We start from the raw sequence: 24,956 nt of genomic DNA, 5'->3' as shown, positions 1-24,956 counted from the left end.
GTCTTCAATCCTTGGTTAGAACAAAATAAAATTGAAAAACCGGTCTTGTTCTTTGTGGATGGCCACATCACACCCTGACGCTTCATTTATCAAATTTTTGCTCCGAAAATGGTATTGTAGTCGTTGCATTGTACCCAAATTCTACGCATATTCTACAACCGATGGACTTGTCAGTATTCAGACCACTCAAAGCTCATTGGAAAAGCCGTGACGCTATGGAAAATGGAGAACTTGGCAAATTCTTCGAAAAGAGAACTTTGCCCAGTGTTGCAAAAGCTCTCACAAATTTAACAAAAGATTGTGTCCAAAACGGATTCCGAGCGGGGGCCTTTTTCCATTTGGTCCTGATTACATTGATATGTCTAAAATATCTAAAACCGAAATAGAAACCACAACTAAAACCAATCCAATGCAGAAAGAATTATGAAGTATTAGAACGTGAAATCGTAAACGTGTTCTCAGCTCAAAAGTTACAGCAATTCAATAAATTATACTTTGAAAATAGAAACACACTGGAAAGAGAAATCCCTGATGAAGACGAGGCTTTATATTTGATTTGGGCCAAAAACAAATCCGAAGACGCGTTGTGTCATTCAATTTCGGCGGATGGTCCTACAACGTCAGACACATTGGAACAGGCGAGGTATCCGTCAAATGATGTAACCACAGCTCAAACGAACGATGTTGTTGTAACCGATGAAGCAATGGTTATACCATTAGATGCCGGTGACGCTGTGCCTACAGAAACTGAAGGAATGCACTTCAACAGCATGCAGACGGAAAATCCACCAAAAGATGGCAATTTCAATGACTTAATAGAAACTGATTCATCAGCACATAACTCGAAGAAGTCAGTAGATGATGAATTGGCGTGACTCACAGTTTGCCTGTAGCAAAAACAGTCACCACTGATGATAAAACATTTCCGTCTGAGTCCATATCGTCAACTAATTTGCCTAAAGTAATAGTAGAATATCTTCCTCAACAACTAAACTATAACATCAGGCATGATGCTGTTATCCAACCTCTTCCACCACCGGAACGTTCTTTACCAACTCATTTATCTAAAGATTCTCTAACGCAACAACCTAACAATGTCCCCAAGAATGATACTGTTACTAACCAACCTGTCTTAATACCGGAACCTACTTCACCCATCGGTTCAGCTGTAGTAACAGGAGATCCTCAAAGGCAACAACCTGATAATACCTCCACAGTTAATACATTACTCGATCAAGCACTTCCACCACCGAATCCTTCATCTTCATCCAGTTTCCCTGAAGTAATAGGAAATGACCTATCTCAACAACCTATCATTAGTACTATGGAACCGCAGTACACAACACCACAAAAGTCTTTGGAAAAAGTTTTGGGAGTGATTGTTCCATCTCCTTTTAAGAGGAGTTTGTTTTGGCCAGAAAATTGGATGGATAGTAATAAGAAGAGAATGAAACGAGAGAAAATTCCATCAACAGTAACAAGTAAAGCTTGGAAAGAATATCACGAGAAAAAGGAAACTGAGAAAAATAAAAAACAGCAAGAAAAAGACGAAAGAGCTAGACAGAGAATAGAAAAAAAGAAATTAAAAGAACAATTAACCAATGAAAAGAACAATAAAAGCAAGATTAAAAAAACTAAGAAAACTTTTCAAGAAGATTCGACTTCAGAAGAGTCAGATGTGGAGATTTCATACGCTGAAAGTGATATTAGTTATAATTTAGAAGATGACGAAGAGAAAATAACAAAATCAAAGAATCAAATAGACTGTGATTCTATAGACTCGGATTTAGAGAATTTGCCCATAAGTAAAATTGCATCTTCAAAAGCAACTAAACAAAATAAAAACAGGAAGTTTTCGCTAGGAAATTTCGTAATAATTAAGTATGAAGGGGAGTATTTTCCTGGTAAGATAGAAAGCTTGAGAAAGAACGAGTACGAAATAAGTACAATGACATTGACTACTGGAAATTCTTTTAAATGGCCTAACCCGCCCGATAAAATTTTCTATAAGCTCAAGGAAATAATGGAAGTGATAAAGGAACCTATATGTTTAAACAAGAGAGGGTTTATAGAATTCCAGAAATGGATAAATATTTGCCAAGTATGTATGGCTTTTAAAACAGATCTCATAACTATAATAGGTACTTAGGTAGTTAATCTTTATAAAAAGATCTCTTATAATTAATAAAAAACTAACTAAATAATATTTACTACAAAAAGATCTCGTAGGTATATGCGCAAAAGCTACTTACAAATGGAAAAAAGATCTCATTTACGTTGTCTGTTATGTTTTTGGTTGAATTTACTACATGTTATAGACTGCAGAAATTATATTAGTACAAGGTAGTTACTACTTACTACTAGGTATGACTGATTGTTATATAGTTATTTTCATAAGTTATATTCATAATTATTACCGAACTGGTTAGGAAACATTGTTTTCAAATAGATATTTGATTACGAACTTAAACAGTGATTTGATTACTAATAAATATTTAATAATTATTTAAGTAAGAATAACTTTACAGTAATATATTGCTGATTTTTGCTATTTAAACTTTTTGACAATTGTTAATTATTGATATTTTTTATTATAGTTACAAAAGTGTGTATTTGTATGATTAATACACTTTAGAGACATTGTACTGTGGACAATAAATGAATACTTAATAAACAGTTAATTTTATTTTAATGACCCACTAAGGGGTTGGTGATTTGGCAGATACACATTATAGGTAATAGTCGATAACTGGGTGTCGGTAACTGGTAACTGTCGATGACTGGGTGTTGATTACTGGAGATTTGGTGTCGACTATTGGAGATTTATAAACTTTTTCCTTTTTTGTTTTTTTTTCTAGTCCGTGTATAGTTAATAAATATAATACATCCTATTCTTATCTCAAGAATATACCTTACCATACTCAATCGTTACTTTTGGTTTCATGATGACTAAATTACCTTTAATTTTATAATGAAGCCCACTACCTCCTTAAAGTGTCGATTAATGGTGCCACTACGTTAAGAAAAATCTGAAATCATAATTTTTCATGTCTGACTGTCTATGTCAATAAGCCATCTAAAATGACCAGACATTGCGTACATTTTGCTTATGAGCTTAAAATAGGCTCTGCCAACACTGGATATTCATAAATACCTACGTACGGAACCCTTGATGCGCGAGTCCGAGTCGAATTTAACCGATTTTTTTTAGTTCTTGCCGAATACCTAAACACAAAGATTCATCGATTTATCTGTGATAATGACGACGTTCCATATAATTTTTCATCCCCTCGCAGGTAAAATTTTCAAAAATGCTTGAACAAATATCTATTTATTTTTTATACCCAAATGCCAAGTTACATAAAGAACCATCGATTTATCTTCGACAATGACGACCTTCATATAAACTTTCATCCCCTATTTCACCCCCTCACAGGAAGAATAAAAAAAAAACGCGTGAACAAATGTCTATTTATCTCTTAATCACGTGCCGAAATGGCAAGTTTAATAAAGATTCATCGATTTATCTTCGATAATGACGATCTTCCATATGAACTTTCATCCCCTCACAGGTCTAATTTTCAAAAAAAGCTCAAACAAATACCGACTTATTTCTTATAAAGTGCCTAAATGCCAAGTTTTATGGTTTTTTTCTTCGACAGCGACGAACTTCCACCATATAAACTTTCATCACCTATTTCAACCCCTTAAAGCCTCTTTTTGGCGATAAAAGATATCCTTTGTTCTTTCAAGGTCTATCCTATCTCTGTACCAAATTTCATCCAAACAGGTTCAGCGCTTTTCGTGAAAAGCGTAAACAAATACAGACAGAGTTACTTTCGCATTTATAATATTATAATAAGTATGGATTATTATAATTATAGGAAAAACGGAATAATTCTTTGAAGACTGGCAGGAAGTGCAAATACGATGCTGCCGACGAGATCGTATATAAAATTATGGAAAAGAATTCCGCGTCTCCAACTCCGGATGAAGTAGATCCTCTGGAAACATCAGGAACGAGTGAAGACCAAGTTCTACAGTCGATACCGACAGAAACATCGCGGTCAACTCCAGCTGTCTCACCACATAGTAATGCATCAAATTCGTCTCAGCCACGAGAAAGATTACTGACCGATAACAATGATGGTAACAATGGTTTAAGGAAACGAAAAATGGAAGTTGAATTGGAACTAGCTGAAGTCAAACTGGAGATTGCTAAACGGGAGAGTTATAAACTTGATCTGGAACTGCTGAAATTAGAACGAGAATTGAATATAACCCGCCACTCTACGTTCACATTGCCTATAGTCATGCAAAGTGATTGTAAGTATGCAAATGTTATACATGGAAACTGAAACAGCGGTGTATGAAGTGTATAATCACAGAGACCTATATGTAACCAAACAAATAAATAGTTTCTCTTTATTTTATTGTATTATATATAAGTAGTATAAACACTAATGTTCCATTGAACAATCCTTAAACACAAGGTGATTTTCCATTCATACAAAAATAAACGGTTCTAGCTGAGCCGTCAGCAGTTCGTTTGACAACTTTGACATGTTTGTTACATAACTAACCGAGAGAATCACGAGATTCACAAGCAAGTCCGTAACGTCAAACGGACCTCATGATTCTAGCGCCATCTAGCGTTTAGGTGTCCTAGGTATGTCAAGAAACCCTCATTCAGTTCACCACTCGTTGATAGATAAATGTTATGTGACATATCGGTGCTACTGTCTCTATTTGTTTTGTCCAGGTCCGAACAAACAGAAACTTTACTTATACCTATCGTGCAAAATTTATCAACGATTGGTGAAACAGGCTCTAAATATAGGGTATCCATATTTCGCGTCCGTGATTTAATTTTATGTAACATTAGTTAGACGATATGTCGGTTTGTAGCGGGGATATTTCCCGTAAAGTCACAGAATAGGTAAAGTGTGCGTAAAGCTAAAATAAAAAATATGTATCGAAAATATAGACGTTTATTAGAACAATGTGTTCACTAACAATCAGTCCACTCAGCATGAACTGCTAAATAAAATCCGACTACAGTTCAGTCGCCATAAACACAATAAACAAAAACGTTTCCAATGACTTGAGCAATATTAAAGTGGCTCACAGTATCACTGTTCTAAGAATTCTCTCAATAACTACATAATAGAAAAAAAGTATGTATAATACGAAATAATGTGTAATAATCGTATAAAAATTTAACTTAGTACAAAATATTCTTAAGGCGTTGGTATTTGTTTTATCAATATCGAGAGATCAAACATCTTATACAAAAATCACTTACATATTTAAACAAATTACAAAACATACAGGGTACTATTGGAAGCACATTTCTAATAATTCAACACAAAACGTACAACTACAAAGTATAAGTACACATAACATTGTGACGCATTTGAATACATTAAAAATAATGAGTAGTATACAACGTTTTAACATATTTATTTAGAATTCGTTTGTTTCCAATAATACAAACATTTCATATTTGTGGATTACAACTTTGTAAACATTATAAGTACATAATGGCCTAATTATCCTAAAAAAATATGTTAAAAAGCTCTAATCTAATCCCATAAAATTATGGCACTTATCATCACCTAAGCAAAACTCAAAACTTTTTACTTATATTTATAGAAAATTACGTTCTTTTACGAATTACTGACTATTTTAAGGCACAATGCTATCATACAAATTAATAACTACGACAGTTTATGGTTATCCCAAAACCTCAATATCACTTTCGCACTTATCTAACTAGCACCATTCCAAAACATAAATAAAATTGTAGTTCACTCATTCGGCCCCGCATACATTGTTGAACAGCAGTCCAAATACATAAAGACAGCCCTTTCCTTCAGCTATCCTAAAATGGATTCAAAATTAGTACAGACTGTACTGCGTAAAGTGGTGCTTTGCATGTAAAGTTTACAACTGGTATCGCCACGATACAATTCGGATAAAAATATATTACCTATCATGGAGTGAAGGGTATGAAATCAGAAAAGCATTCTTATTGGCGTAACCATCCCATAGTACCACCCTAGACCAGTCGAGTCATTAAGATATGAGGCTACCTAGATTCATATAGTCGCTTAAACAGTGAGCAATTCATGACCGATCCATCTCCGCACGCGGGGCCTCTCCCTGCACTTCATAAAGTCATTAAGCACTACGTTCACAGCCATATTAGGAACTGAGTTTGACGAAACCAAAGTACGAATGGCCAGGTCGTAGCCAGAGCGTCCTGTTGGGTTCTCTTTGAGCAAGGTTGACTGTATCTCCCTTGTTGAGGCGGGCTACAGTTTGTACTGAGCACGACATCTGCGACTTGCTAAGGTCGCGGTTGGAGGAGTCGTCTCCCGTGGCGCAGGTGGAGAGGAGCCGGCCCTCCTGACCGGGCTGACGAGCCCATATGTAGTAGCAGTTCGGCGCACGAGACAAGTATACAATCTGGAAGAAAGGGATTTTGTTACTTTTATTACTTTGCTTTAAATAAACTTATACAGATTGTTTAAAAATAAGTTTGCTTGAAATGTATTCATTCAGACGCCGCGTAGGTCCGCTTCCCTATAGATGTACCGACGACTTAGGTTCTAGCGTCTGACCACTAAGTCGTGGCAGCAAAGAATGCCGGCAAATTAATAAAAATAGGATTGGCAACACTTTCACACAAAAAATATCTTTCACAAATACGTAACAGAAGCGCAGACATGCGCACAAACATTCGTAAATTGTATGTATGTACATGTACAAGCGTACAAATGAAATAAAAATAGGCATGATGGATTTTATTTGCTAAAACATTGATTTTAATTCATTCAGAATGATTTGAGCCAGAGCCAAAATCTGGTTCAAGAAATTAAAACGTACAAATGATTTATCACTTAACTTTCCTCATCACGGACACAGATGAGGACTGTTTCAAGCTCCTCTTCTGTTATTTTGTCCCTTTTCTAAGCATGCATTTTCAATATTGATTATACAATCATGCGAATAAATAATCTAGCTTTACATTTGTCGCAATTCAATTTTGATTTACATTGCTGCTTGTCTAACTGATTAAAGGTAAGCTCTGTAAATAAGGCTGTTGCAAATTTTGAGACGCATCGCTTGGAACACCTGGATGCCAAACGTCTTACTATAAAGACCCGCCCGAGACCTTCCTACACTTACACGTATAATGATAGTGGTCAATTACATTGCGCGCCCTGTAATAGGACCTTTAAGACTAAGTTTGGCTTTGCCAGCCATATTCGGGCACATAATAAACAAGCCTAAAGGTTCGCCTTTGTCGGACACGACATGGAGGACATCAGATCAAAGGTTGTCTTGTCAGGACGAGATTTGCTTTAACTTGTCAATGCCAGGATTCACTGGTCACACTCGCTCGCCGAATTTCTCTAACGTAATTTACGCGCAATTAGTGTGTTTTATCAGACATTCAAAAACAAAAAGTGCCTAATTTAACGCAGTAGATTGGCAAAAAACTAATTGAAAATCTAGTTATCTTTGGTCAGTTCAACGTCATTTAGGCGACTATTTAATGACGCAAGTAAACGGGAATAATTAAATTCAAAGTTGTTTATTTACGTTTAATTGAAATTTAAACGGTTATTTTGGAGGGAACATTAACGTCAGTTTGCGGTCGGGGAGCGCTGGCCGCCCTCAATCGAGTTGTGGTGGGTGACCAATTCATTGTTGTAAGGTAAATTACACAGATAAGTATGTATGTGTTACGCTTTAGAAAACGTTTTCCTTTAACAATAAGCATTACTCCAATAAGGCCCGAAAGGTACTCAACGCCTTCTAGCCCCCAGCGCGCCTTCTAGTCTAGCAGCCCCCATGATACAATATTAAAATTACTTTGGTTTAATTACGTTAAATGTCCAAGAATAAGTACAAAATTATTTTGAAGTTAAAAGTGTTATATACAAGGTGTTAATGAAATAACTGAAAACCTCAGATACCCCAAAAATATTTTTTCATTTTAAGTCAGTTGATTGCATTTATTTTTGAATACCATCATTATTTTAAAAGACATCCGTGTGTTTTGCTTAGTCAGTAATTCCACTTCATTTCTAACTCTACATTTATAATTTGTACTTGTCAGTTGCGCTTTGACGTTTTTATAGGAAAATCACACATTGACAGCAAAACGGCCAGTATTAAATTATCGAAATAGTATGCAACCTCGCTAAAATATTTAATTGGCGCATGTTGCAGTCGTAACTTTTAGACTGGGTGCAATAAAAAAAAGGCCTAGAGCGTATCGGAATCGGATACGCCCAAAATAGGGTTCCCGTAGCCATTACGAAAAAAATAAGTAATATTTTTCTAAGGATTTCGTATTTTATACGGAATCTTCCAAGTTTAGGTATATTTTATACCATAGGCTGCTATTTACTCTTAGGGACTGTTTCACCATCCATTGATTAGTGTTAACTGACGGTTAAATGTGATGCCGTCTCCGTCACATCTAACCGTCAGTTAACACTAATCAATGGATGGTGAAACAGCCCCTTAAACTACTAATAAATCTCAGCAAACTTAGCAGTTATAGTTTTCCTTGTAAGTTTTATATACTTACCATCCTGAATTTTTTCAAATTTTTCCATCACCGGTTTAGATTTTAGAGGGGGCGGGAGGGACGAAGCTCGATTTTCATGTAAATTTTCATGTAAAAGACCTATCCAACGATACCCCACACTATAGGGTTGGATGAGAAAAAAAAATCACCCCCACTTTACGTCTATGGGAGGTACCCTAAACAAAATGTTTTTTTAATTTATTATTGTATCATTTTGTCGGCATAGTTTACGTATATATCCGTGCAAAATTACAGCTTTCTAGCATTGATAGTCCCTGAGCAAAGCCGCGGACGGACAGACAGACATGACGAAACTATAAGGGTTCCGTTTTTGCCATTTTGGCTCCAGAACCCTAAAAAGGAACACAACCTGATTTAAAACATAGTGTAATCGATTCTACTCTCGATTCTGAGCAAACTACTTTCTGGTTTTCAGTTATTAAATTAACACCTTGTATGTATACCATTTAAAAAAAAAACTACAGTAAATGTGCTTATTTTTAATGCATATTGGCCACCTTAGTCTATTTTTTTTACTGTGACAGGCCTAATTTAAGCGATGCGGCTGAAAAATATATAACAGAAGTGGCTCTTATGACTTTTTACAGCTAAGCTGGTTAAATAAAAAAAAACTACTCCGCGTTAAGGCCTCATTTTTAGGAATATTCGACAAAAGGATGATTATTCAAATTGTTTGTACGAGTATGTTCCAATTCAAGCTTGATTTTGCCTATCAGTTTTCATATTTAGCGGGTATTCCCCCTACATTATGTTGCTGGCGATAAAATGATATCGCAATTGTATGTTGGGTACCTATTTAATTAAAGTGGGTTTTTTATGTTTAGTTTAACCATATCTAGATTCTCAGAAACGATACAACTTTGTAGTTTCTCCCGTTAGTGGCGAGCAGTGGCGTGGCGTCAGATATTTCAGTGGTAAAGCGGAAGCAAAGATCGCTTACATCTTTCATAAATTTTGTATGTCTTGTTGTTCTATTTTTAACCCCCGACGCAAAAAGAAGGGTGTTATAAGTTTGACCGCTATGTGTGTCTGTATGTGGCACCGTAGCTCTTAAACGAGTGGACCGATTTGAATGCGGTTTTTTTTATTTCAAAGCAGGTTTTCTAAAGTATTAACCTTAGCGGTCCCCCGATACCGACGACGCTTAGATAAAAAAATATTACTAGGTACTTATACTAAATTAACTTCATAGTCCCCGCGGGATAGGGATAAACGAATTCTTCGCAGATGAAGTCGCGGGCAATAGCTAGGTAGTGCATAATTATTTTATAATTTTAAGTTGTCTTTTTCGGCGGCATTTTTTGTCAGGCGTTTTTTTTGTGTCGGGGTTTTTTTAAATTTTTAATTTAAATATTGGGCAAGCCGGTGGGAATAGAATTCTATGGACGCTTCGCCACTGGCGAGTGACCATGACAACCGCCAAAATGGCTATATATTCCGGAGAAATATTCAGACAGCCTAACGTAATAAATCTACTTTCGGTATCAAGGGAAGATTGAATTAGGCTTAGGCTACTCACCTGTGCGTAGATTAAATAAAGCCCGCTCTCTTTGACTGTGACGAAATTAGTATCGAGTTCAATCTTCGTTTCGCTGCCTTTCGAAGAAACTGCCATGTCGCGTTGCCACGGCCCAATGATTGCTGAAACAAAGTAAGAAATATATTTAAAACTAGCTGTTGCCGGCTACTTCGTCTACGCAGAATTCGTGTAGGCACCAACCTATCACTATCGAGCGGGATCTATGCTTATACGGGTTAAAAACGGTTCAAACTATGCCAAATTTCATCTAAATCCGTCGAGTCATTATTGGGTGATTGAATAACAATAACAAACATTCAAATATTTTCACATATATACTTTATCTATTATTTATAAGTGCTCGACACTGTCTCAACAGTTGCCATGTTGGTTAAAAAATTGAGTGTCATCTATTGGGCAAAAGCGTGTCGAGCACTCGGATATTAGTACGATTTAATTTCACACCTTTTATGTCGATCTTTAGTTGAGTAAATAAAGAGTAAGCATACTGCCAAGCCAATAACTGAAAAGTAGGTAGGTATTTATAGGTAGAGTCATTCACGATGACGCGTGCTGTGGTCCTTATCATTGATGTCTAATTTTGACAATATCACGCGTATTCGTGGATGGCACTGGGTATAATACTACAATTATATGAAACCATCTCCGCTCTGACATTAATAATTCAATTTGTAACGCTGATAAATGTATACTAAATCCAGGATAACGTGCGTTTGGGCGGATAATTTATGGCCTTCGTGTGTGCTCGTCAAAAGCCTAAATTGAATCTAGACATTAGATTCTGATTGAGACAATGGCAATCAATTGGAAAAGCCTTGATATCAATTTGTTGTTCGATTCAGGCGTTACTTTGTGGAGGTCTGTACTGTATCAATGAACTAAACTACTTTACTTCGCTTTTTCGCTAAACAAGGGCTTAGCCAGGATTCTGTTAAGTGGGAGGAGGGGCAGGCGATAAAAATCAAGATTATACTAAGGTAGGCTGCGAGAGCCAAGGTTTATGGGTACTCCTGCTAATCAGCTTCATTTTTTAGAAGAGGGCAGAAGCCCTGCCTATACCTCGCTACGCCCTTGCCGCTAAAACCGTGTATATATAGTGCTACGAGAGTTGATGTGAATGATTACACACACAGCTACAAAAATAATTGATTGCACAAAAGGAGAATGAATGAAATGAATGAGTAAATGTCAAAATCCTGCTGTCATTACACGACATGTTGTAGCCAGTTGTAGCTGTATCTGTAATCATTCACTCCAACTCTCGTGGCACTACCTATACTCAAGCAGTCAAGCTACATCTGATACACTCCGTGAGCTCTTAAAAAAACCTTCTGATTTTAGAAGCATGCTTCGGGTATTGACGATGACACGCGATCGTGATATGCGGTTCTGTTCTGTTATCAACTTGCATAACTTTTCAAAGTTACGGTATTCGAATAGGGAATATTACTGCAATTTTATCCCGTCAGAGTGCAGCACTAACACATTCCATATGTTTATGGTTTATGTTTTTTGAGTATCTTATGTCCGTAGGATGCCGTAATATCATATTATTTCAATTAAATTTTTGGAAATATAGCTCTATCGCTACTATCGATGCATCATTAATACTCTCTGGTTATGATCTGTCATGGTGACAAAATATAAAGAGAACTGACGTTGGGTTCGATTTGTAGCATTCGAACATGGCGGATGTAGACAATATCTAATTTTGCTATTTCTGTTTCTTTGGCTAGTTGAAGTATAATTTTGATAGTGTTTTATGCGGCGATTAACCTTAACAGTGATCACAAAATTATATATTGCTCTCGTGTCTGTCATTTTTTAATGCGCAAGTTGTCTCCACGTGGTTTCTGGAATTTTACTATCAAGTTGCAAAAACTACAATCACCGTACAACGTCCATCTCAAAGAGAGTTTACCTTGACACTGGCGAAATTGTCCTATTAATTAGGACAGAAAAGCCATATTTTAAAAGAGAAGAAGAAGAAGAGATTGTCATGGCGGTTTCTTTACGATTTGTGTTAGTGTCGCCCCCTGCGCAGAGCTTTGCCTAATATGCCCTATTCTTCAAATCGTTAATTTAAATTGAGAACACCCCGCCCGCCTTAACACACTAGTTTTATTTGGAAGTATGTATATAGAGCTGTTGTTATACTGTATCTACTTCTCTTGGGTGTATGTCAAATGAATTTTTTTGGTCTGCTTTCGTTTAATATTTTTAAAATGTACTTTTCGAAGTCCCCGTTGCTCCTATAACTCGGTCTTGAACCTTATTAAAATATTTACGATTAACACTTTTCTTGAAACTTTCAGTTTCTTTACAAAATATTTATATACATTATAAACAATTTCCCGCGATTGGCTATTTACAGACATACACTGTTTAAGTTTGAATGGAAATCAATTTCCGAAAAATAACCAACTAAATAAATAATTAAGTAAGTGGTTGTTTTAACTTCTCTATATAAATCAATGAAAACATAACGAGTGTCTTCGCGTGATGGATTGCTACTAACTAAGATGTAACTAAGTCAAAAAGACAATTGTCTTTTTCTACTACACGAATCCTTCCGATTTCCCCCGAAACCCGAAGGTTTTTCTAAGAGCTCACGGATTGTACATATATCATGACAATCATGTAGAGCCCGCCCACCTTCTCTAGCACATCAAACAATATAATATACTAGCTGGCGCCCACGGCGTCACCCCCCGGTGTAGTTTTTTTTTTTTAATTTTCTAAATCTTCTTTTATAAGAACCTTCTCCTGGCAATAGCAAACACAACAAAAAAAGAATTAGCGAAATCGGTCCAGCCGTTCACGCGTGATGCCATGACCAAGGGAAATAGGGATTCCTTTTTATATATTAAGATTACGAGTATATTAAACAGGTACAACTGTTACAAACGCCACAATAAAGTATAAAGGATATACAATAGAGTATTTGTGAGCGAAATCGCCGGGGAGCTGTAATAAGGCTTTATTACTGACTTAAAAAGGTAACCAAAAGACCTAAACTTAACGTTAAAAGTTAAATTGGCAAGTTAACGAGCCCAACGTTTGCCGGCGCTATGTCCACAAAGAAAAAGTGTTTCAGCAAGTAAGATAGAAGTTCCCTTCGGGCTCCTTGAGTTTAACATTGTGGCCATTATTTCTAAGAAAACTGGGCCTATCAGAAAGTCTTATTGCCTACTGTAGCAAAGATAAACGGAAACTAAAGTTAGTGAATTATTAAAGATCGTTCCAGTACCGTAACGGTCGGTAATGGATTTCACGTTTCCATTCAGCTTTCGTTTTCATCTCCAAATTAGAAGTTTCACATAAGTCAAATTCGATGTGTCAAGATGTAGACATATTTATTCAGTACAATATGTAGTGAAATGGATGGCTACTGCTGATGATACGCAAATGAACTACATTAGATATTGTAAGTAGACTAAAAAACTTCTTATATTCGTAGGCATAAAGATAAAAGGCTACCATTTGGTGATATCTTTTACACGTTATTTTGATACCATGATTATTGTTATAATAAGAAACAGTTTATTTCGAGCGACAAGGCCTATTATTTTTATGCACGCATAATTTAACTGTTTACTAATTGCGTGTTTAAAAACGTAAAATTTGATGTATAGATATTAAGTCAATTTATTTTTATATCATCCTAATGCTATTTGTATTATGTACTTGATACTTTTATTGGTATCATTATTATTGTTATGTTTCAGTTAACGATTAGGTCAAATTATAATTAAATAAAATATTTGTTGTTTATAACTTACGTAATAATTGAGTACTTTAATCATCATCATCATCATCATCCCAGCCTAGATACGTCCCACTGCTGGGCACAGGCCTCCTCTCAGAATAAGAGGGCTTGGGCTATAGTTCCCACACGGGCCCAGTGCGGATTGGGAACTTCACACGCACCATTGAATTGCTTCGCACATGAATTTGCAAAAACTCAAAGGTGCGAGCCGGAGTTTGAACCCACGACCCTCTGTTTGAGAGGCGATAGGTCAAACCACTAGGCCAGCACGGCTTTTTTACTAATAAGTACTTTAATATCTACTTCATAAAAGAATTTATGTTGACAAGTACCTAGTCATGAAGTCAGTCAGTCATTTCAATATACTTTTTTATTGAGTCCATGTTAAGTCTTGTGCTAAGTAGGCCGCCCGCTACAACTATGCAAGTACATAGATAGTCAGATGGTTGTTTATCAAACCTACTTTTTAAAGTAATCATTGCTGCGTTTTATGCTTTAATGACTTCGCAACGTACTTGAGCTAGTAATCTACTAATTTGCTAATATCTTATCATTATCAGGACACAGTGTATGTAAATAAGAATGAACAGAACAGCTGAACAGAAACAGATGGCAGACACAACAGAAGACTAATCTTAAAGTTTTCTAGGTTTGTAAAATTTGACAAACAAAAGATCTTTTATTGTTGACTTCTAAGAGAAAATAAATAATAGGGTCATTATTTCACCAGTAACATAAATTGCCGTCAAAAAATAGTATAGTATTAAAAATAACTTATAGAATAGAATAGACTCATAAAACAAAGCTATTGTTATAAGGCAGGGTTTCTCAAAGTCTATTCGACGGTAGGGGGTTCGCGACAAGGTTTACTGGATGGTGGCTGCAAGACTGGCAAGATGATTAAGATTGGTTTTTGAAGTCTTTTTGTATTTTTTATTTCAACTCCAAATTTGTTACTTATTTGTTGTTGTTTGTTTCAGTTTGTATTTTCGTTCTAACATATACTTGTTACTTTATTGAAATAAATAATATACATTATATTATGATGACAATTCAAATATAAATAAACTTAGTTTCTCCAACAGCCAATTTTATTACTATCTTTTGGTTGGGGTAGGTAGGGGTTCGCTGTCGTCTAGAAACTATAACAGGGGACGTGGAGCCATAAGTTTGAGAAACCCTGTTATAAGGGAAGCTGATTGGATACATTTTAATTAAAACGCCAAGCCGAAAATATTTTCAACATCATTTCGACATTCAAACATACCGCATTAGAAATTTGGATAAATTGTGGATTGCCTAGCCGGTTCGTAAAGTTTGACCTAATTTAGACCCAAGGCCTTTCCATGGGAGCTATCGGGACAAAAGACGCTTTCTCTATTTATAAAAACTTCTATACTGATGTCATTCTGATAATAATTAGAGACCACTTTGGTACGATATCGGGCATTTATCTTATAATAATCAGTGCAATTACAGTTAGTCATTAATGTTTAATTGCCTTTGTTATTTAATGCTTAGCTGTGAGTTGAGAGGGATATGGTAGAAGCAGATAACATATAGTGCGGTCATGATAACTCAAGTGAGTTGACAAACTAGATATTCAATAACAATGTATTTATTGATAGGTAGTACCTAACCTTTCGCTACGATACGTCAATATATCTCACGCATTTCCGTAGCTTTGCAAACGTATAAGCGTTGTTTATGAGCATTGATTAAAAGTTTAGCTCGTAGTGTGTATGTATAACCAATCATAACCGGTTAAAATATTAATTGATGTACACTTTTTCTTTTTCTACTAATAATTCGTACGTTTCAGGGCTTTTATAATATCCTTTCAATCAATTTGGTAATCAATTAAATTTACATCCATTAGTGTACAAAAAAAAGTAAAAAAAAACATTATAGTTATAATCCGTTAGGATTTTTCATTGCTTTGGTAATAAAAATCTACATACCTAATCATTTTATAGGACGTTTCAGTATGTTTCCTTCGCCATTTCTGATAACACCTACGGAAGTCAGATTCAAAACAAATTAAAACGTAATTTAACTATATTTTATACGATAACTTTATAGGTATAGGATAAGGTGTAAACATTTGGGTCTTCCGTGATAAACATCGCAAAAAATTGTTTTTTTACAAAATGGAACCGACTTGTTAAACCTTGTAAATAATTTTCTACTAGTTTGAAGTCGGTGCCTCAGCACGAGCCAGCAGGAGTGGAACTATAGTCGTCTACCTCACCTACATACTATATATTGGGTTTCAAATTCAATCAGTCCATTGGGTTCCATTTTTTGTAATTTTTTTTTTTCAAAAATGCATCTCACAACGATTCTATTTAGCTCATACACAGCATAGTTATATCATTTTATAACAGAGTACCGGTACCTACGGTCCTCTTTATCAGGGTCCAGTTCGCTAAACGATACTTTCTGAATGTAAATACTTGACTTGATGTTAAAAATGCCAAAATCGCTATAGGTGTGCTTTAAAAATTCGAGGGTTGCCCTCGATTTCTCTACGATCCCATCATCAGGTGTCAATGGGACCACTTCGGAAGTATTTCCTTTAGGACTAAAAAAAAAAAAAAAATTGAAATTCGGCCCACAATTGGCGGAGTTATCGCGTAACAAACATAAAAAAAAAACATACACTCGAATACTAAGCGGCACAAAATTTGGCCCACCCTTCATACAAAATTACCGATTCTGCTCAAACCGCTGAAGCTAAAGGCTTGAGGCATACATATACCATAAGTAACATAGAGATACACTAAGAAGGGATTAAAAAAAAAAAATTTTGAAAATCGGTCTACAATTGACTGAGTAATCGGTGAACAACATAAAAAAAAATACAAACATTGGTGGAACAAAGAACCTCCTCCTTTTTTGAAGTCGGTTAAAAATTTCCACGGGTTAGGGAATAAATGGGATTTACAGTTTCACTTTTAAATGGCTTTATTTCAGTAACTATTATTATAAGAGACTTCAAATTGGCATGCTAGTAGGTATTCTCAGGATTTTTCGAAATTACCACGGGATAGGGAAGAAATGGGATTTATATTTCACTTCCAAATGACCCTATTTCCGTAACTATTATTAAGAAACTTCAACTTTGGCATGTAATTAGCTAATACTAACAGCTAAAAACAATTTTTAGAACTTACCGAAATCTCCACGGAATATCCCTATTCGTATAAAGCTTACTATTTTATTTTTAGAGACTTAATATTTGAAACATATATTTCTAGAGAGTCTTAGAGGTAGGTACAGTAAGCGTCAGAGAAAAGGAACCCCCCTGTGTGACACGTGACAGAACTGTCTGGCCCTGCGGTTAACTATCACGAGCTCTGAGACAAGTGCATCATAGGGAGATCTCGGGTTCAAATCCACTTTTTGTTTTATTTATGTTTTTGGTTTATTTATTTTTTGTAGTATTTTCCTGATCATTTAAATAAGTAAAAAAAAAATTAAAAAGGCATTGATCATTGATAATATTTTTTTTAACCACATTCGAATTGATACGATCTTCGCAGGTGTGAGTGAGACAAGAGAACCTTAGTAATAATATCCGAATACGATCCGAATTGTGTAGGTAATAATTGTTTTATTATTATTCCACGAGCGGACAACAACTTATAATTCAATATTCAATACTCGCATTGCAAGTTACATTCACGCTCACAGTCAATCTTCTCCAAGCGGTGAATAACAACTTTCAAAAATATCGTTTTTCACAAATTTCTCATATCGAAATCCTCGGAATCGAACTCGATTCACTGCAGGTAGTGCACAGGTCGAATACTTCGATGTGCCGCTAGGCCATTTGAATACTTAACGATAGTTGCAAAATTAATAGATGCTAGTTGCGTGCCATTAGTATTTACTTAGTAGATAAAGCGCCAAAGCAAACACAACCTTCTTGCATAGTAAAAAGAGACTTTCAAAGAAGCAGCGACTGTAGATATACTGGGTTCTAACTTTTTTTTTCATATTGAGACTGAGGGTGGCAGATATTTACTTAATCTTTGCATCCTGTTCTAGCTAATGCGTATAGATATGAATAGATAGATTGCGTTTAATGCCGATTGTTGCACTACCGTAATGTAACTTCAGGAAGTATCAAAGACTGCTGTATTAAACTGCGACTTAAGGTTGAATGTAGGATAATATACTTTATGAGCCTCATTTACTTAACTGAGGGTATATTTATAACGAAATTTACAAATCTTTACGTTTCGTGTCGATCTCCTTGTGTGAATATCTCCACGTCGTAATATTATCCGATTTATTAAGTTCACGAAAAGCTTTTATTATGGTTCGATTAACAACTTTTTTGAAGGCTAAAATTGTTGTTCTCTGGGAACAAAAACAACCTATAAAGAAAATAGCACGAGATATGGGTGTAACGGTAAGTTTTTAATAATATATTTATTGTTGAAATATATCTCACAAATAGCACGTTTCATGTATTTCTAATGTTATTGTTTTCTTTTATACAGAGAAAAACAGTTCGAAGATGGATACAAAGGTATCAAGCGACGGGTGATGTGAAATGTGATCGCCAAGGTCCTCGCCCAGTGGCTTACACCGATGAATCAGAACGACACCGTAATATAGTGCAAGTTCACTCAGTGGCACCCTTCAAATCTACACGCTCAAGTGCTGAAACTTTTGGGGTGTCTCTTAGCACAGTTCGACGACATCTACACGCGGCGAACATCCATAATTATAAACCCGCCAGAAAAATTAAGCTTACTGACGATCACCGAACCAACAGAGTAAACTTTGCCACTCGTTACTTAAATTTTGACTGGGAACACGAAATAGCTTTAAGTCAGATAAGGATGGGCGAAAAATTTTGTGGAGAAGAAGTGGGGAGAGGTATAACCCTAACAACGTATTAGATCTCAGAACAAGCGGGCGTTTAACACTAGGTAAATAACCACAGAAGTAATAATAAAATCTTTTTACTATTTTTGTGTAACTATCACATTTATTTAAATCACGTGCAAGGCGTGTATTTAATATTCTTTTGAAGTTTTCTTAGATCACATGTTGCAACAGATTTTAAAAGGTTGACTGTTTTAGGTTACTGGGGATGGATGTCTTCAATGAGCCCATGCGAGCTAGTGGAAATAGGCGGCCGCATGAATAGTGAGCGATACCTCGAAATGTTGAAGGACGTTAATGCTACCGTCAGTGCGTGTGGCATATCCTGAAGGACAAATTTACCTGGTTCACGATAATTCTTCAGTGCATAAGTCCAAAATCGTCAAAGACCGGCTAAATAGCCAAAAAGACATAACGGTATTTGAATGGCCGGCTAAAAGTCCGGACCTAAATCCAATAGAAAACTTGTGGGGTCAGATGGTATTGAATTGGGACTCCAGTGAGATAAGGTCTAAAAAGAATTTGGATAATGAGGTAAACAAAACATGGGAACTGTTGCGTAATAGTGATACGTGTTTCAATATGGTTTCGAGCATGAAAACTCGGCTTCAAGAAGTAATAGATAGTGAGGGCTATCCTCTCCGTTACTAAAAGTAAGATTATTATTTACCAATAAAACAGCATTGGAACGAAAGAGCAAGTGTTAATATTTCCTATTACTATTATTTCGTAGTTAATCAATAATAAACAGACCTTTGTTATGATCAGTCAAGTTACTCTTGTTGACGAGTATTCATGTGTTAATGATGCACCATCTGACCTCACATAGGTATTGTTTTTAATGTTGTTTCAAAAGGGTTATCAGAAACCGTGATAAAAGAGAAAGATGTAAATTGCTATACTATAATAGTTCAGCATGTTGGTTCTTTCTCAGTAATCACAGGCACAATTAATATTAACAGTCTATGTAAATAAGTGTTGTAAATGTTTTTATAAATATGATGTATAAGCGAAACGTCACCCCCAGGTATTGTGTTTTATTAGTAAATTTAGTTCGGCTCAAAACCTAAGTAAATAATCATATTTTAACATAAATAGAAAACTGTATACCTACTGAACTAGAAATCTATGGATAAATAAACAAATATTGTTTGCAACATGCCTATCTTTTTTTATACCTCAGGCCTACTTTAACAAAGATCTCTTAAATAATAATCAACGACAGGTGATAAATAAAACCTAAAAAAAAAGATTTCAAGGTGCGGGGTTTGAACTGCGAACCATAGCATGTCGAGGCCAACTCACTATCCACTAGACCAACTCGCTCTCTACGCAACGTGACAAAAATATTGAACGCTTTGATGTCATTGCCAAAGGGGGATCCTTTTCTCTGACGCTTACTGTACACTACAAAAAAAAGGGATTTTCGAAATTCCCACGGGCTAGGGAACGGGATTTATATTTTCGCTTCAAAGCGGCTTTAACTCCGTAATTATAAATATGTAACCTCAAATTTGGCATGCAGGTAGGTAACACTAACAGGTAAAAATTGTTTCAAGATTTCCCAACAATCCTACGGTATAAAACGTTTAAAGAGGATTTTATTAACTAACTGAATCATAAATCGCACAAATTAAACTAATAAACCTAAGGACTGTAGATTTGGCATACTTATGTAAATCTGGTGACAATACAATAATCTGGCAGTGACATCCAGGCAGTCCGGCCAGGATCGTCTCCATGAACGAACTCCTCAAATGTTATTAATGTGGCAAATAAAAAACAAGATCGCGAGATTATACACATTGTATCGTTATTTATCATAGAAATATTGATACACTGTGAATGAATAAATTATTTTGATTTCAGTATAAAATATCAAGTCTCTTATTATTTTTCTCCCATGTTAGATATGTATGATGTTCTTTAAAATATATCATTTAAAGTGCTACTAAATCCTTTGGCTTTTACCCGACTATCTGGCTTGTCGATGTTGACTCTTCCATTGTTTACGTTTATGTTATTTTATGATCAGATGTATAGTTGAACAATTAGTATTATTCATTATAATCAGTTAATGCCATCTTTTTCTGATTTAATGATAAGGATTTCAATCCAATTTCCAGTAACAAATATGTTTACTAGGTTCGTAAGTTGTGATTTAAAGATATTAACTAAAATTAAAAACATATTCGCATAATGATTGAGGTCATTTGTCCCGTGTTGCACCGTGGTGCCTATCATCCATCCATATACTAATATTATAAATGTGAAAGTGTGTGTGTTTGTTTGTATGTTTGTCCATCTTTCACGTCGATCGGAGCAACGGATCGGTATTTTTTTATCATAAGTAGGTATAGTTTATGGGCCAGAAAGTGACATAGGCTACTTTTATCCCGTAAATGCACAGTTCCCGAGGGAACAGCGCGCGATAACCGAATAAGCCGCGGGCAAAAGCTAGTTGTTTATAAGTTATATATGAACACAAAAAAAAAAGTTTAACAGTTAAAATTAAAAACCGGCCAAGAGCGTGTCGTACACGCCCAGGATAGGGTTCCGTAGCCATTACGAAAAATCAAATAATATTTTTCTAAGGATTTCGTATTGTGTATTTAATTATCCAAGTTTAGGTATATTTTATACCTTAGGCTGCTATTTTTACTCTTAAACTACTAATAATTCTCAAGCAATCTTATTCGCTATAATTTTCCTTGTAAATTTGATATATTTACTACCATTCTGATTTTTTTTCAATTTTTTCCGTTCGATTTTAATGAAATCACTGCATCCAAAATACGCTCTAAAAATTTGCAGTTTAAAGTTGAATATTTCGCAAATATATCACTGAATGGTTTTAAAAGACCTACCCAACAATACCCCATAATATAGGATTAGTTGAGAGAAAAAAAAACACCCCCACTTTACGTCTATGGAAGGTACCTAAGAAGCTAACTACTAAAATACTAAACCTACTTTGGTGCTTACTTTTTTTAGTGACCACAAATAAAAATTCCACACCACTTGGAGAACACACACACATAACCGCATTAAGTTATTTATAGATTCATCTCATAATCCTAGCAGTTAAGATAAGTGATAGCTTTCTAACTGCGGAATAAAAGAACCAAAGGGTCCTGTTACATCGTCTGGCCGTTTAATTGTTGCTTATGGGGCTAATTAGCTACTGGTCATCCATTGTTAAGATGTACTCGTAGGAGAACGCAAAAATGCGCTGAATGCTCTATTGTAACTTTAAATTGGTGCTGTTTTTAAGGAAGCTATTAGCTGATGCTTCAAGGAAGTGATTGGTGTTTTGTTCTAATATTTTTTCTTGACTTAATTTTGCTCAGCACAATGGTGTTTACAATGTGCATAGAACCCTATTCCCATCGGCTTGCCCAATATTTACAAAATAGGACTATAGGACACATGATTTACGAAAGATATATGCCATCTTTGCTTCGGCTTTACCACGAAAATATCTGGCGCTATGCGACTAGTAAATACAGAAGTTATGGTTTCTTTTTTGCTACTGTACATTGTTAGTACAATTAATTTTTATCCCTGTGTACAATAGACAGAAGGCACATTTAAATAAATATAAAGTTGAGATTAATTCATAGGCATAATAATGTAAATAATCAAGGCTTTGTGTTGTATACACATCCTGTGGTCAGCACATTAATTATCATACAAACGACATATTTGCAATACATTATCATAGTAAAAGAGAACAAGTATGCACACTCCGACCCTTTAGGAGACTTAACTGCCTACTCCGGCGCGAACGCTTTAGGGTTGTCGATGTCTATTTTAGATTAATTAATTACCTACCGGCAAATAATTTTAGCATGAAAGTTAACTTAAAATTGTCTAATATCTGTGTCTAGAGAAACCAGATTTTTTGCCGTTCTATTATTATTTATTATTATTATACTAAATTTAAAAATAATATTTATAAATTCGCCGAAGTGGTAACGACGACTGTGTACGTACTACTCATGTTTCCTACACATAATACTATAACTATATTGTTTATAATTAGGTAGGTATCTATTATTTTTTATGTGTCCTTGCACAAAACTATCACACTACACTTATATACTACTAATTTAAAACTATACCTAATACAAAAAAACCAGCACCGACGGCACCGACCAGCAGGCACCGACGACAGCGCAGCCTTGACTAAAGAAACTTAACCCTCCTTAAATTATCAGTGTGTGCGTGCGACGGGTGCGTGCGTACCGGCGCCAACCAGCGCGCACACATTTAAGCCGTGCGATGTACTTTTGTTCGTAGTGAACCTACTTGTTCTCTTTTACTATGACATTCCTATGAAACCATTACATTATTATTTTGAGTGAATATAGACTTTAGCAGGTTGTAATATGAACTAGAGATAGGATCTACACCTGTAGGAGAGTTATGCCATATTATTATGATAGTTTACATTATGTAATTGCTTAGATATGTACTATTCGCTTACAATTATGAATGATTCTGTTTAGATGAGCAATACAGGATACATTTTGTTCTATAAGTTATAAGATGTAATATAATGTACATCTAATATGTAATTAAATGTAAGTATAATAAAAATATTGATAAATACCATTTTGCCCAAGATTTATTTCTTTCTTAGCACCATTAAACTGCACAACTAGAGGTTCTGAAAACAAAAAATAAATAAATTTTAGAAGAATTCATTTAATGGCAAATTCATTTAATAACTAGAAACAGATATTTAATGTTAACAAACAGGTTTAGGAGAATAATTAGGTGTCTACTTATAAAGTTATATAATGTTGATTAGTTTTATAATTTTGCAAAAGCTAGGTTTTTAGACAACTATTTAAATTAAAATGATATCATTGGGAGTAAAGCTTTTTTGCACTATTTTCAGTATTCACTTTAGGCATTTTTATATAATGTCATTACCTTTTTGGAATATTGGTAATTCTAGCTGTGGCACTTCCCCCTTGTCAGTCTTCTTGCTAGAGTCCACTAGTAGCATATCTTCTCCCAGATCCTCAACATAGTACTTCCTTGGAGGAGTTTCCGTACTGGTGTCCATCCGTGGCTCCCGAACTACAGAGCCTCGGTAGGGAGGCCTCAGGTTTGAAATTAATGCACTTTGTTCCAGTTTATCTTGATGTATATTGTCCCTCAAAGTTTGCATAATGAACTGGTCTTTCATAGAGTCCAACTGTCTCCTCATCGCCATGAGTTCATTCCAGTAATAAAATGCTATGACAGTGCTTACTATTATACATACAACACTTAACAAAAAGTTCAAAACAAATAGCAGCTTTATTTTCTTAGAAGACGCTATGGACAACGTCGTGTTTATATGGACACCAACGTCAGCCGGTTTCTCTAAAAAAAATGCAAACTTTTATAAAACTTGTTTAGGCGACTAAACGGTCAAGCAAAATGTTAATTACGATAGGTATTTGACAATCACCTGTGTTGAGATGAATGACAGTCCCATCTGATTTCGCTTTAGTAATTTTACCAGTATTCAGAAATATATTAGCCGAACCTGACGATGTCGAATTCAAGGGTACTCCCTCACATACGTTAATTTTTCTTTCCTCGAACATTGTAAATACTGTGCTCGTAGTACGGCTGTACTACAGTTTACAATATCGGGAGCGTGGGCGTCGGCGTCCTAAACAAAGGAAGCACAGCTTGTTAAAAGTCCGGGTTTCGCACAGACCGCGCGATAACCGCGAGGTCGCACAATCAAAACAAAAAACAACACAGCTTACATACCGTTACGAACCCCAAGCCACTGTTTATTCCATTGATTTCAATTGTTCGTTCACTTAAACTACACTCAAAGTTTCTTTGTGTTTTATTAAAACTAGTTACACATGAACACTGATTGAATAAAAATAAAATAACACACTAAAACGCTGTGGGCACCGCACGAGCGAGCGGTCCAGTGCGCGAGGCGAGTAGCTGCGCCGGCTATCGCTGTCAAGTCAATGGCGGGAGAGGCGGCTTCTGTTTCCGCGCCGAATTCGAACTGCGGGCAGCGTGCGAATGAACGGCCGAGGAATGTGGCGCGATAGCGTATGCTTTCGTTCGACTACGACGGGTGCTTGTTA

General features: G+C 35.6%; 2 protein-coding genes across 3 annotated transcripts in view; one reads left to right on the top strand and one right to left on the bottom strand.

The window, feature by feature from the left end:
* LOC141438324 (uncharacterized) overlaps positions 1-4,428 on the top strand; it is a 9,860-nt gene extending 5,432 nt beyond the window's left edge. The window contains exon 2 of the mRNA XM_074102170.1: positions 3,885-4,428. Within this exon, the coding sequence (XP_073958271.1) occupies positions 3,885-4,358 (474 nt within the window). The 3' untranslated portion in view covers positions 4,359-4,428. The remainder of the gene's footprint in view (positions 1-3,884) is intronic.
* A 547-nt stretch (positions 4,429-4,975) lies between these two features.
* Positions 4,976-24,956, bottom strand: LOC141438323 (uncharacterized). Of its 2 annotated transcripts, none has more exons than XM_074102168.1 (6): positions 24,619-24,956; positions 24,308-24,514; positions 23,782-24,219; positions 23,456-23,512; positions 10,149-10,270; positions 4,976-6,471 (listed from the first exon to the last, which is right to left on the bottom strand). In XM_074102168.1, the coding sequence occupies exons 2-6, from the start codon at positions 24,444-24,446 to the stop codon at positions 6,208-6,210; spliced, it is 1,020 nt and encodes a 339-aa protein (XP_073958269.1). In that variant the 5' UTR covers positions 24,447-24,514; positions 24,619-24,956; the 3' UTR covers positions 4,976-6,207. The 2 variants fall into 2 exon arrangements, with proteins under 2 accessions (XP_073958269.1, XP_073958270.1); XM_074102169.1 differs by having other exon boundaries at positions 24,386-24,514.

Source organism: Choristoneura fumiferana, chromosome 18 (assembly GCF_025370935.1).
Source record: "Choristoneura fumiferana chromosome 18, NRCan_CFum_1, whole genome shotgun sequence".
Classification (NCBI taxonomy): Eukaryota; Metazoa; Arthropoda; class Insecta; order Lepidoptera; family Tortricidae; genus Choristoneura; species Choristoneura fumiferana.
Note: the sequence above shows the minus strand (reverse complement) of the source record. Positions and strands in the feature narration are given on the sequence as shown.